Below are 14,246 nucleotides of genomic sequence, written 5' to 3'. Positions count from 1 at the left end.
TTTAACTCCCAAAGAGGCTCTGTAGAGATGGAGGTGGAGGGGCTCGTATGTTAGGTGCTAATAAAGGCATTTGGAATATGAGCCAGTGGAAATTCATTTTTTAATTCATACTATTGGTGCCAGCTAATTTCTCTTCTTGCTGTGCCTCAGCTCTGTTCCCTTACACTAATCTACCCTGTCCTCTGAGAAACTGGGGAATCCCTGTGCATGCTTGACTTAATTTGTTGCCTCTGGGGTTCTGCAGGGGATACCTTCCTTCCATCTAAGCCCCTCTCATGTCAACATTTCAGCCTTTCACTGTTCAGTTCTCTTACATCATCTTTGGTTTGGGGTCTCTGCTGAGTTTCAGGAAAGGCTGTAATTATCAGTCTCCTTCTCTTGTCTGGAGATGGATGCTAGCAGGCCTGTCCTCAGCAGCTGGTAGGATGCACTGTCATTTCAGCACGTGAGGCCCCCAGGTAAGCTCCTCTTCCTTCTCTGGGGCTTTTGTGGGCCTCCAAGTGAGCTGCCCTCCCTCCTTGCAGGGAGGCACCTCTGCAACATGAGTGTCTGCCGGCTCCATGTGTTGCTCTCACCTCTGTTTTGTGTGCGTCACACGCAGCAAGAAGGAGGAGGGAGCAAGAGAGCAAAGCCTTTGCAAAACCTGGGAGTGGGGGAGGTAAAGGGGGCTGGGACTGACAGCTCGCAAGGAGCTGCTCAGCAGAGCAGACGGAATAAAGGCATGTGGAGAGGGGTCCCAAGGGGATGGTCATGCCGAGCAGCTTTCCAGGAGGCTCAGGTGCCATCTCGGCTTTGCGAGGGGCCAAGGGGGAGCTGTAGTGCTGAGTGCGGTCCCGCACGCAGCTGGGCCACGAGGTCCGCCTTGCAAGGCAGGGAGGGCAGCACAGGAGTACTGCGGTAAATAAAAGGGCTGGAAGCAGCACTGCAGTTGTGCTGCTTGTGAGCTACTGGGTACCAGACTTCTGGGACAAACCAAGGGATCTGGCCAGTGTTGGGCTAGCAGAGATGGAGGAGAGAGGAACAGCTTGTTTCGAAACACAAGCTCTTTCGGCATAAGGGACGCGTGATTTGTAGGTCAGTGAGACTGGGCAGGGCTCATCTGGGTCTGAAAACAGGCTTTCCCCTTGCCAGCACTGTTGACTACAGCATTTCAGCTTCCTGCAGCGGGATGCTGGTCAGGGTAGGTACAGGCTGACATAGCCAGCTAAGCTGCAGTAGCAAACCCTAGTTAGAGAAAGTTTGCAGGTATCTTTGGAAAGCTTGTTTTCCTGTGGGTGGAAAACAGAGGACCAGGTGGAAGCACATAACTTCTGGTCATGTCCACCCTTCAGAAGCCCTCTTTCCATTGTCCCAGCCTTTGCTTTTTAAAACCTGAATTCTAAGTTCACACTGAACAATTTCCAAAGGTCTTTGCAGTGCAACCTGCATGGAGCTTCTGATGAGGAGTGGTATCTCCCTTCCTCCACGCTTGCCTCTGGTCCTCCAGTAGCCACCAGACAAAGCAGGAGGTTGCACAGGGTGGCCTGACATATGTATGCTCCCTCCAGCCATGCTGCCTTTTCTCCCCAGTGCAATAGGTGTACCTGGCAGGGTGAGCTGGGAGCTCTCTGCAAAGCTTTCCCATCCTTGCCGCAGCAGTGACTGGTCTTGGCCAGACTCTGGCCCTGCCTGAGCATTTTATGGTCCTCCAGAAAGACTCAGTGGAATACATAACAGGAAATTTGGAAGCATTTTTCTTGCTACTGGAGCTGCACTGGTGCAGTCTGGAGAGGGTCTAGGCTGCTAGTTTAGAGGCAAGTGGAAAGTCATATTTGCCTGCATCTCCCGCTTGCTCCTCCAGCAGCAGCAGCAGTAGAGAAAGCTGCTTTCTGGGTACGCATGCACAGAGAAAGCCCCCTCGCTCATCCCTAGCACAGGCAGCAGGGAAATTCAGCTGCGTTGTCCCACTAAAGTGCTTCTGTGGTGAGCTGGAAGGAAGAGCTGGAGGGGTGCATGGGCTCCAGGTGTCTTTGGTTTTGAAGTTCTTCACTGAGCCTGGTAAATGGGCCAACTTTCTAACTGCTGGTGATGCTGAGAAACCCAGCTTGTGGTATATCTGTGGCATCAGCAGGCTTGTGAACGTCACTGGTTATTGGGAGATTTGGGAAGGTCTCGTATTAGCCCAATGACAGATAAAACCCTACAACAAAGGGATTGTCATTCAAGACTTGGAGGAAAATCAGGCTCATTACTTCTGATTCCTGAACTTATGAACCACTACATGTATTGGCTCCATCTCCCCATTCTGCTTCTGCAGAACAATGTCACCCTTGGTCATTATTTTATATGCCTCTGAAAGGAAGGCTATGATTAAGATCTCATCAGCTCTGGAGCCTGGCCAGGTGATGATGCTAGGCTGTCACGTGGGTACTTCATAATTGCCTGCCCAGGCTATGGGGTATAAAAGGGAAGTCAAGCTCACTGCTTTCTCTCCTGAGTACTGGTCCCTCTTACTAACTGTAGTGGGTCATATCAGTGCTTCCTCCAGTCCCTCGGTCTGTGCCCTGCCCTCTCCCAGGGGCCTGGAGGCAGACCGTCCATCTTCCCCATAGCTCAGTGCTGTGCTCATCAGTATGTCAGCAGCATCTGTCCTCCCAGGGATGACTGACCTCTGTCGGGTGGACACTTGTCTTTTCATTCTGCCCAGAAATCCTGCTTACTGTTCAACAGTGTGATGGGGTAGGGAGAGCAGGAGAATGACAAGTGGACCACAGGAATCAGCAGAGAGAGGTGCTAAGGAAAACTTCAGGCACTAGATGAACCATGATTATCAAGTGCTCTAGACTTCCATGATGCTGCCCAAAGAAATCTTTAGTGCCAAGAAGCCCAGGAAGATCAGAGAACAGAGCTCAGCCCAGGGCTGGGCTGGCTGTTCTTCCCCAGAAAGGTCTCTGCACCTGTAGAACATCATCAGCCTGAATGCTAGGGTGTAGGCTTTTACTTCTGCACACTTCTGAGTTTGCTCCCATCAATCCTGGAAATACAGAAGATGCGTTTAGAAGGTGTATCTCTTAGGTGCTAATGACTGATCACTTTGTAAGCAGCTTGCCCTTTTTGTCTTCTGGAGATCAGTGCCACCTCTTGTCTGCTGCTGCTTGAAGGCTAGCAGGAGCCTGCAGTGAGAGCAGGGTGGCCTGGTTAGGGGTGAGGTGTTGCAGGGCTCTGTCAAGGATTAGGAAAATGCAGGTCAGTGAAGCAGCTTGCTAAGGTGTGCGGGTGGAGTTCTTAAAGGGGGGAGAAAGGAAATGATGCCTCTGTAGCCAAGTTTCCCACAGGCAGGGGAAGAGATGGTTACCAAGGGGGGTAAGAGGCTCCAGGAACTCAGACACTCTGCTCCTCTGTGCTCTCACTGCAATGCAGGTCCAAACTCCCTGGGAGGGGTACTGGGGAGAACATTTTCCTTTGCAAAGTCTTGACTGAAATGAAAATATTTGTGCCCCTGTGAGATGGACTGTGAAGTTTCTGAGGCAGGAGTTTAGCAGTCCTTGAAAAAGCAAAGCAAAACAGTTTCTTGGCCAGAAAACTGTCACTGTGTTTTTGTTCTTTTCAATATAACACAGAAAGTGACAGATATAGCTTTTATATCCAGTCTATACCACAGATTTACTCTGTGACCTTTAGGATATGCATGTGGGTCTGGATTTCTGAATCACAGTTAGATACCCAAAAGTGGCATACCCATAATGTGGAATTATTTGAGCTTGTTTTTAGAGGTGTTAATCAAACCTGGCTTTGAGTGAAGTCAGTGGGAGAAGACAGGCAGGCAGGTTGCCTGCCTCTGTGCTCAGCCCAGATGTTAGCACATGAGCAAGGTCCTCATCAGCCCTTTGCACAGAGGTGGAATTTGCAGAGCAGAAATGTACATCATGCAAATCTGTGTGGTCAAGAGGATTTCTGTGGCACTGTGGGTACCTGCTTTGGACGATACAATGCATCTCTGGCCCCACCCATTCTAGATCATTTGCATGCATTTGCAAAAATGCTTTTTATTTAAGGACTTGCGAAAAAACACTGACTTCTGTAAGGCCACCGTCAGCAAGACTTGTGCCCACTTCCTAATCAGCGTCCTGTTATTTTAAGGCTAGCTGTTTTACCCCCCAAAACCTTGGCTCATACCCTGTTTAAGACCTGTTGTGAGAATGTTTTCTGTCATTGGTGTGTACAAGACCCCTTCCTGTACTACTCGTTTACCTGAGAAGAAATAATTGTTCTTCTAGAAAGGTGCCACAATACTTTGTCTCTGAACAAGCTGGTCTGGGACCTCTGGATCTCCCCTGGATGTGCTGTTACTGTACAGCAACCACTATGGTTTCTGCAGAGCTACAGCTATGGGTCATCAAATTGCTCTCCCTGCCCTCTATAAGGTTCTTGTCTTAGCAAGTTTTAAGTGCCAACTTTTTACTATCGAACAGAAGAGGAGCAGGAGATACATATGGCATTGTGCTAGCTGGGGATGGTTAGGGAACTGCCCCTTTACCAGTGGATCATGCTCCACCGGTGACAGATTTCCTCCACATATGTCCCTTCCTGAGAATTGCAATGAACTCCCAACTTAGCTCATATAACAAGGCAAGTGTTAATAGCTTGACATGGCTGACCTGGGTTGACTTTGAAACCTTGGCCTGGAGGTGAGATTCTCCATGTGCTCTTGGGGATCTTCTGAGTTTGTGCTCAAAATAAAATTGGCTTTTACCAACTGTGTGGTAACAAGCAGTGGCTGAGTGTGACTGCATTGTGTCCAGACATCTTTATGTAACTTAATTGGGAGATCAACCTTTGAAGTCTTTGGCATGGTGTAGCCCACTGTTGGTTGACATCCTTTAGTGCTATCGTAGTTCTCACTACTACTAGTTTTGCAGCCAAACTCCAAGCAGCCTGAGTCAACATGGGTGGGATGCAGTTTTGTTTGAGTGGAGTCATGTAATGCCATTTTGTCCCCTACAAAGCTCAGGCTTATTTCCATTTTCCCAGAACAAAGCACAGTCCCCCCAGCTGGTAGAGGTGTGGACACGAACATTTGGGTGCCAAGGAATTTGCAGATCCACCAAAGGTCTTGGCAGCGGCAGTAGTGAAGGGACTGAGTTATGTTCCTATCCTGGAGCCAGGCTGACACTTCCATGTTTCTCTCCCAGGACTACACCATCACCATGTACTTCCAGCAGAGCTGGCGGGACAAACGCCTGGCATATAATGACCTTCCTCTCAACCTGACCCTGGACAACCGGGTGGCTGACCAGTTGTGGCTGCCTGACACCTATTTCCTGAATGACAAGAAGTCCTTTCTGCATGGGGTGACAGTGAAGAATCGCATGATTCGGCTCCATCCTGATGGGACTGTCCTGTATGGCCTGAGGTAAGTCTAAGGGGAATCTTTGTTGGCTGCGGTCAAGAATGACATCTCGTCTAAACATCCCCAATTTCCAAAGATATTCTGGTAAGGCAAGAACCCAAAAGCCCAGAAGATACTCAAGTGTTGCACAGTTTTAAGTATCTGCTCTTTCTCCAAGCTAGAAATGGTTGTTTCCTTCAGGCCTCCAAAGTTTCCTGTGCTGTTATAGACAAATGTTGGAGATAGGAATAGTCTGCTCTGAGTGTTTCAGGTCACTGTCATTCATGTTGCATAACACTTCCATTTGAAACACTCATTTTCAGTTGCTTATAATTTTCCGCAGGTTTGGCCTATGGAGATGAGACTTTGTTACTCTCATATCTAAGGCTGAATTTCTGTAGTATTTGAGTCAAATCACTTTAGTCATTTCTGAGTATGAGATAGGAGACATGTTTTTGTACAGTTAAAAAAAAAAAGTCTCTTTACCAGAGCAATTCTGAAGATTGAGGCTTGAAAGTTGATATCAAGTAGGGGAATGGTCCTCAGTGAGGAGGCTTTTTGTGGTGTCTGGAGTAAATTAACGTAGGCAAGTCCACAGCCTTTGAAAGTGCTGTGCTGGTGTGTGGTGGAGGTGGCAAAGATTGGCCTTACTGTATAATCTGGATATGTGGAGATGCCAGGGTAGGTAAGAAAGTAAAATGGAGGGGGTAGAGGGCTAAAAGGGGAGTTTACAGCTATAGGTAAGAGTGCAGGTTTTGGATGCTGTAGCTGAAATCTAGGCAATTATTTTCCCAACGCTGTATTTGTCTGCTTTGAGCTTCTCTCCTAGTTTGTTGGGGTTTTTTTCCTTTTTGACTACCAAAATTCACAGCTGGCTTTTTAGACCTGCCTCCACATTCACAAATGATTGCATTAGTAGCTCTGGGCTTACGTTCCAGTGCAGGAAAGAGGGAGGAAAGACCTTTCTCCTTCAAAGAGGGTACACCCACCCTTCCCATTTACAGTATCAGCTCCTCTGCTGCTTCGTGTTTTGTGGCAAAGTCTGAATTGTTATGATTTTTTCCTTCTTTTTAAGTAGCAGGGCTGCTTTGGTGAGGGTAGGGCTGGGTGTAGGCACAGCAAAGAAGGAGGCTGCACAGGGCATCATCCTGCCAGGGCAGCAAGGTGGCTGTGCCCTGTGCTTCCCCTGTGGCAGAGCTGACTACCCCAAATTTCCTCATTGTGTTAAAACAAGAGTGAAGACTAGGCAAAAAGATACTTTGACTTGGAGTAGGTAGGAGCATAAATTCACCCTGTTGGGAAGGAGGAGGGAAAGAGTACTGTTAAGGTTAGGCTGCTTTTTGCTGCTGAACCAGCTCACCTGAGCGTAGAGCTGCCTCCCCCTGGCTGGTGGGAAATCTTTGCACACACCTGCACAGCAAAAGAAGAAGAAATGCTAGTATATTTTTATCAGCTGCCATTTAGTCAGCTCAAATAATGAGCAGCGTGAACCCTGCCCCACAGGTGACAGGCAGTGGAAGTCCTTGGAGGGTGTGCACTTGAGCTGGCTTGGGCTGGGACGGTGTGCAAGCACCTCCTGCACTATTACTTTCCTTCCCTTCCCCTCCCACGGGGCCCAGCAGCATGGGGAATGGAGCTCAGCTCCCTCACATGACCTGTGTAAATGGGTGAGATGAGGAAAATTGCATCGAGGCCAAAAGAAAGAAAATGACAGCTGTTTGCCCCTGTTATTTCCAGGGCCATAGTAAGAGCTGCCTGTGTTGTTTTAACTTTTGGCTGGTTTTCCTGGAAGCTGCTCTCTTGCCCCTGGAGAAAATAGCAATTGCAAAAATGAAATACTGAGCAACTGCAGCTCCTGTTCCCGAACTGTACCCCAGGTCAGGGTGGCTGGCTTTTGCTGTCTTGAAAGCACTGGGGTTTTGGGGGACAACCCAGGTGCCCTGAATGCTTGAAGTCTCTCTAGCTTTATTCATAGTGGTATGGACAACGATTTGCTTAGGGCTGCTTTCTGTACTGACTCCTGCACCTGCAATTTTGCCGACAACATAAGTACTAGGTCCAGTTTTGCAGGTGCAAATAACTGTGATCCCATTAAAAAATACATAGCCATGTGCACAGCAGGTGTAAGCAAGTAAGAAAATAGTCATTGAATATTCACCTGTGTTCCCTTTATCTTTGTAAAAATGCAGTCATGCTTGTCCTGCAAACAGGAAGAAAAGTGCAGGTCCAACCTGTATTTTGAAGCCTGTTCCTGTCTTTTCCTGCACTTTTCGGAAGGATTCATAAAACAAGTTGCCCTGATGGAAGAAGGCCAAAGGAAGCAATTTCTGTTTCTTTTCCTTTGTTTGCCTGTTTGCTTTTCCCTAAGTGAGATACCACAGCTCTGCTCCTTCTGCTACCTTCTCGCCAGTCACTTCCCCCTCCTTTGAGCTGATCCTGTAGCAAAGTGACTCAATCATGCTATTTGTAGCACAACAGTAATTTTTCTTTCCAGCAGTCTCTGATGTCAGAGACTGGGGAGTATGACACCCTGGCAGGCCCCTGCCTACAGCAAGTGTTCAAGCAATCAGCAGGATCAGGCTCAAGCGCTGGATCAGACCACAAGGTCCAAGTTAGCTCACGTGGAAGTCAATGGGTATTTTGTCTCTGACTTCAGTGAGAACAAGATCAGGCTTCAGATAACTTGTTTGCATGAGTAAATAAAGCCCTTTATTCCTCTACTCCGCTCCATTGTGAAAGTTGTGTGTCAGAAAAGCATATGCTTGTTTTTTGGTGGAATTAGCAAATTAATGGATGAAGTGAGTGCAGCAGATGTAACACAGCTACATCTTAGGAAAGCGTTCGATATAAAAGCTTACTCCAAAATTGATTCCCACTGGGATCGGATTAAAAGCTGGTTGCCAGGTCTCCAACAAAAGGAATGCATAAACAGCAGCGGGCTGTGCTGGGACAGCGATGCTGGGCTGCTGCGGGGCTGGAGTCAGGCTTGGTGTTCCCTACCCCCTTCCCCTACAAGTCAGCAGATGGCATAAATCCCAGAAGGCCAAATAGGGGCCTGGAGCCCAGATCCAGTCCAGAGGGCATTCTTATCTCTGCAAACACAAAGTGGGATGGGAGGATGCAAATCGGCAGAGCTGAAAGGGTTTTTAGGAGGTGTAACCTGGTATGATGGTGCCTGAACTCGCCTGGCCCCCAAACACCTTACAGGCATTAAAAATGCCTGTGAAGCATAGGAGAGCTGGTCACCTGTGGCACACAGCAGGAAAGTGCTAAAACGATGTGGGAAGTCTGCAAAATGAAAGGAGGCTTAAAGGATCTACCCACAAAGACAAAGCAATCAGCCATTGGGTAGTGGAGGGGGGCATATAAAATAGTGAGGAAGAGCTGGATAGCACTGGCTGAATTCAATATATTTTTCCTCCTAATGGCTTTTTGTCAGAAGTTGCATTGGTTTCATCAAATTTTAAACAAAAAATTACGGAGAAATTTTTCATTTAAGAAGCAGCATTTCAGAGTATGTTGATGTTTCATTCCTAATTTCTTGTAGAGAATTTTTCACTTATGTCAATATTTCCCTCACTATTTCAAGCTGCTTTACTACCACTACTGATGTCTGAGTAACATAGAGAATCATCAAAGGCTTTCTCTGGACCTCCAGAGACTGTCTAGTCCACCCTTGCCACAATATTCAATAAGCTTTACATTATCACATGTACAGGCTTTATATTACGGTCTGAGATTTTTATTTCATTTTCTAGACCATGTAGCATCCATTTGGTAGTGAAACAGGTTGACACTTGTCAAATGCTGATGTCATCAGCATTTTGCGATCTGTCTTCAGAGACCTAAAAATAGAAACTGTAACAATGCTGAAATTCTCATATGGTGATTTGAAATCGTATTTGAAACCAGCTTTAAAACATCCTTCAGGGAAATCTTGAAGCTATTTGATTTCATTCTAATTAAGGACAAAACCAGATTCAAGCAAAACAGGTGCTTAGAGGACCCCAGACTGCATCCTTGAGCTTGCCGGGGGAGCGGGTGGGCTCTGGGATGCTGGAAAGCAGGTGCGAAGCCGGGTGGACAGCAAGCGAGATGCAATGCCTGGCTGGCGAGGAGCCCAGGCAATGTAAACTGAGCAACTGAAAAACTGCAGAGGAATTTAGTCACTGTCATCAACGGAGACTAAATCCTGTGCAGAGAGAATGAGGGATCTCCTCCTGCGAAGGTGGTAGTGGTGGTAGGGAGCATGTGCATGTGTGTTTTGGGGTTTTTATTCCTGTCCATGATGGTCCCTGCAATAAGGTGTGTTTCAGAGATGAGGCAGTTTGGATGCACGCAAAGGTGCCAAGGCATAGTGGGGCTCTGAGCCCAGTGAGTGCCCTTCTGGGGAGGAAGGCCCCTGCTATCCTCATCAGTGTAAACACTTGTTCATTGCTTAAAGCAAGGGGGAGAGAATTGTCATACTGCAAACAACTCAAAATGTGCAGTTTTAAACTGAGAGAAGCTGGGCGTATCTGCTTTGGCAGCACTTAACTTCTGCTTTTCACGGGGTAAGTTCCCACCAGTCAGCTGCTCCCTGCAAGGTAGTAGCTCCTGAGGGATGTCGGCCCTCGCATTGCAGCAAGCTACTGCTGACCCACTTGTGGACCAGACCTTGCTCCTGGGCAAGGCAACGGCTAGAGCACCACTTCTAGTTCACCTTACATAGGGAAGCAATGCAGGTTAATAGACGTATGTCAAGCATCCCACCCACTCACTCATCCAATACCAGGTACTTTGTCAGAACCCCCCATGTCACCCTGGTGTGTGGTGCCTCCAGGGCTGCCCTGCCTGCTCCCCCCGGCTGGGGCTCTGCTGGAGCTCATCCTGGGAACTTCTTCATAGCTCTCTTCTCCAACCTGCCTCTAGATCAGGACCCAGCCCTGCCTGTGTCGCATTCTCCAGGTCCCAGCCTGCGGTTATTAGGTTCTCCAACTGGTAGAAAGGTTTCTCCTGGTCCTGTCTCACTTGAAGCCTGCTGTTTGCAGCCATGTCCTTGTTCCCTCCATGGCTGTTACTTGATTTTCTGCAGAGAAGGTGGCCTGATGGGTTAAGACTGAGGAGTTTTTTCTACACTGAGACCACTGAACAATTTTCTTCTCCCATCTCACAGACCGGAAAGGAAGAAATCTGTGATTTTTACTTCCCCTTCCCTCCCTGAAAGAGGTTTCTCTAGAAATGTGGGACATGATTCAGGCTCTACCCTGTCTCTAGCAGCCCTGCCTGTACCCTCTGCAGATTAGGCAAAGGCAACAGAAATCTCTCCTTTGGCAGCTTGGGTGCAAAGACTTGGGCTTATGTCCATCCAGCTGGCCCCTTGGAGCTAGTCCTGCAGTCTTGTACTGCTCCCACCACAGAGCTCTGCTTTGGGCCAGCTCCTTAGCGCAAAGATGTGGGGGTGGGAAAAGAGTTTGCTTGTGGGGGAGGGGAAAAGAGAATTTAATTAGGAGCTCATCTCCCCAGTTGAGGTTAAGGACAGATCTCCTGCATTTTTGCCTCCTTAGGGTCGGGATGAGGGACTTAGCTGGAAACACTGGAGGGAAGTTTTATAATATGGAGTTTCAGAATAATCTTAGAAGCTGTGGAAGAAATTGGAGCTCACTAAAACAGGATAAAGCAGCAAGCCAGAGCTGCTTCTCCATCCTTAATGTCGCAAGAACAGAGGCAAGCATCATCAGGGCCCGGCTGGAATTGCTGCCTGTGCTACATGTCCTATAAGTCCAGCTTGTTTATTAGCAAAAACAGAGGTCAAGGTGCATCCACAAGCAGCTGATTGCTACTGTCTCCTCACAGATCACTGAAACAGCTTGTGTGCCCTGAACCCCAGGCTCACCCTGACAGCACCTCTTGGTCTTCCTGCTTATCCTATCCCAGCCACCAGTCTGAGCCCATCCCTGGACCCTGTCTATTCTTTGCCAAACCCCACAGGTTTAATTCATGGGTTACTGTTAATTCAACTTCATTCCAACCTGATGCTGTTGAAGGAAGAGACCTCCTGCTCCATTAAGTGCAGGTCACTGTTGTCTGAAGCAACTGTAACAAACGAATCTCTTCTAAAACATGTTCCACTTGGGTCTCTCTTGTCCCCCAGTCCAGCTGACAACTTGCCAGACACACAGTGCATTTGGAATAGTGTAAAGGGCAGAAAAGCAAAACCTTGCAGCCAAAGCAACTCTGCTTTGTACTCTCCCAGGCTGGAAAAACAGTTGATTTAGATGGCTCGTATCCTGAGTACTAGTTTAGAAGAGCTTTTTTTTTCTCCCCCATTTGAGTGCAGTGCACACTTATTTATCAAAGGATGCCTATGCAAGCACAGATACTTTTGGAAACAGAGTGACCTTAGCAGGATTGTGCCAAGGCTTATGGAGTCAGTTTTAGGCAAAGAGACACTAGGGGAAAATATTCCATATCCTTGCCTTGCTCTTGGTTCTAACGTGACCTCCAGGAGTTTGCAAAGATCAGACTGTATTAAAAGAATGGCAAAATTCACTATGGGTTTATAAATCCCTTCAGGCCCTACAAAGTTTGTGCTTACTGCTAGGCAGAAAGTGACATTTGCCAGCCTGTTTTTATGACTGACTTTGAGAATGCATAGAGTAAAAATTTAATTTTGGTTTTTTTCCCATGTTCAGCAAAACAGCAATTTTGCCTCTCTCTCTCCTCTTAGTTGCCAGAATTCCCTTACGAGTCGAACTTCCCCATGGGGCGAGCCTGCACAAGTCCTACGAAACCTGAGCTGCTTCCATCCGTTCTTATTGCTGCAAACTGTTGTGAGCTTTGGGAGTCTGTATCCCGGGGGGACAGGAGTGTCTTCAGCTTCTCGGGAGATCTGAAATCCAAAAAGTTGCAACTAGCAACATAAAAAAATGTTTATCTTTTGCTGTGAGAGTGTTTGTGTTAGTCCCTGCATAATGAATGATACTTAATCCGTAACTGCAAAATAGGGTAAGTGCCTAAACTGCTGGCTCTGTCTCCCCTTGAATTAGGAAGGCAATGGTGGGGGTCTTTGTGCTACAGTCCTCCTATTCTCATCCATACTGAGTTTTAGGCAATATCCTTTTGAAACGAAAGGTATCGAGGAACATTCCTGGGCACTGGACATCAGTGGCCCACATAGTCAATTTGTTTCCTGTGTTTGGTCTGTGTCCACAGTCTCTTAGGCATTTCCCAGTTAGAGTACAGCAGAGGCTTATGACCATTCTCAATAGGCATTCTGCATGCAGCCAGACCCTTTTTCTGGAGGGTAAGGATTTAAGTGTAGACAATTGACATTGACCCCAGAAACCAGTGCCAAGCATGTTTAGTTTCCTGATAAAGACACAGTTATGATGCAGACAGTGCAGTAGTTTATTTTGTAAGGATGAGCTTAAGGGGAAAGGGACCCCACTTGCTTTAGGAACCCCTCAAAGGTAATAGTCTTCCCCTCTCACCCACCCAGTCCTCCTTAAAGAGTCTGGACCTGCTCCTTTTGAAACCAGATGGTGTTTTGGGGAAGTCATTTTTTTGCCCCTTACAGTTGTAGCTGGTGAACTTGGTTCTCCCAACACACTGGAGATGATCTAGAGGATGAATGGGTGGCTGAGGGCCTTCAGAGCTGAAATTTGGTAGAGGGAGATCTGACTGGGGCAGGAGCCGAAAGGGCAGCTACCTTGGAAGCAGCTAGCGACAGGATAAGGAAAGGGTGGAAAGAAGACATTGAACCACGGCAGGTTTTAATGGCAAGTTGGAGCTCTGTGCTGCTGTATGTCTGTGAACTTATATAATCATTCTAAATAAGACAGAAGAAGCCATTAATAAGTAAACAGCGATAAGGAGGATCAGAGAGGGAATGAAACGGCTGGTGGTGTTCATGTCAGAGAACTGAAATATTTGCAGAGACTGACGGTTTGCAGAAACCTGAGAGTTCCCTTTTGAGCTGCAAGCTGTGGTGGGACAGTCTTCTGCTGCTGTGGGGTTCAGCCTGCAGAGTAGGCAGTGGTGCAGGGACAGCAGGGTGAGGTTGCATTACCCTTTCTGTGCCAGCATCTGCTTTGTCAATACAAGCTTCAGGTGGACAGAGCTTTCCTCATTGTTAACAAATAGACACCTAGCACTCAGCCTTGTGTAACTTATATCTTTGTGGCAGCTTTTCTAGAGATGGTCTCTACCTCTGCTGGGGATGAAGGATGCTCTCCAGAGCAAGGTATCCATGCTACTTTGGTTTTTGCTTGGATCCGCTGGGTGCCAGCAGAGAAGGGGGTTCTCCATCACCCCACAGCCTGTCAGAGCTGCTTGACATCTCATGAATGCTTGTCCCTTTTTTCCTTTTTTGGGGGGAATGTAAGGTGTTTTCTCCACAGCCCTGTCTCCCCGCAGATGAACTGCATCCACCTGCCAGCTATGCAGCGAAGTAGCAGGGCAGTGAGGACTTGGCGGCTTGATAGCACAACTGCCTACAGATCTCGGGAGAAATGATTAGGGCAAGGGCATGAATGTCGTTTTTGTGGGGAAGGAGGTGTAAAGGTTGCGACATGTGAGGGGGCTGGCCCAGAGGCCCACAGGGTGGGCAGAGATTGGGGGAGGAAAGGGGAGCTGGAGACGGAGGGTGGTGGTGGTGGCTGGGCTCGGTGGCTGGAGGGAACGGGACTGCTTCATTGAGCGCATTGTGCAAAGCGCAGGCGAGCCTCTCCCCTCCGATGGGCAGTGTCTCTGTGAATCGCCGTCAAAGCAGATGAAATTTCACACCACACAAATTTTTGAATTTAAAAGGGGAGGGAGGTGGGCAGAGAAGCAGGAGAGGAGGAGGGGGAGGGAGAAGACGCAGCCTGGCCGGTTGCCAGCACCTCTTGCTAACGCC

The 14,246-nt window shown here is 48.0% G+C and overlaps 1 protein-coding gene across 2 annotated transcripts in view; it reads left to right on the top strand.

The window, feature by feature from the left end:
• The window catches only part of LOC126050290 (gamma-aminobutyric acid receptor subunit beta-4), a 74,529-nt gene that overhangs the window by 45,948 nt on the left and 14,335 nt on the right, over positions 1 to 14,246 (top strand). For both annotated transcript variants that reach the window (XM_049827978.1, XM_049827977.1), the window contains exon 4: positions 5,172 to 5,392. In XM_049827978.1, the coding sequence (XP_049683935.1) occupies positions 5,172 to 5,392 (221 nt within the window). The remainder of the gene's footprint in view (positions 1 to 5,171; positions 5,393 to 14,246) is intronic.

The sequence above is a fragment of the Accipiter gentilis genome, chromosome 24 (assembly GCF_929443795.1).
Source record: "Accipiter gentilis chromosome 24, bAccGen1.1, whole genome shotgun sequence".
NCBI lineage: Eukaryota > Metazoa > Chordata > Aves > Accipitriformes > Accipitridae > Astur > Astur gentilis.
Note: the sequence above shows the minus strand (reverse complement) of the source record. Positions and strands in the feature narration are given on the sequence as shown.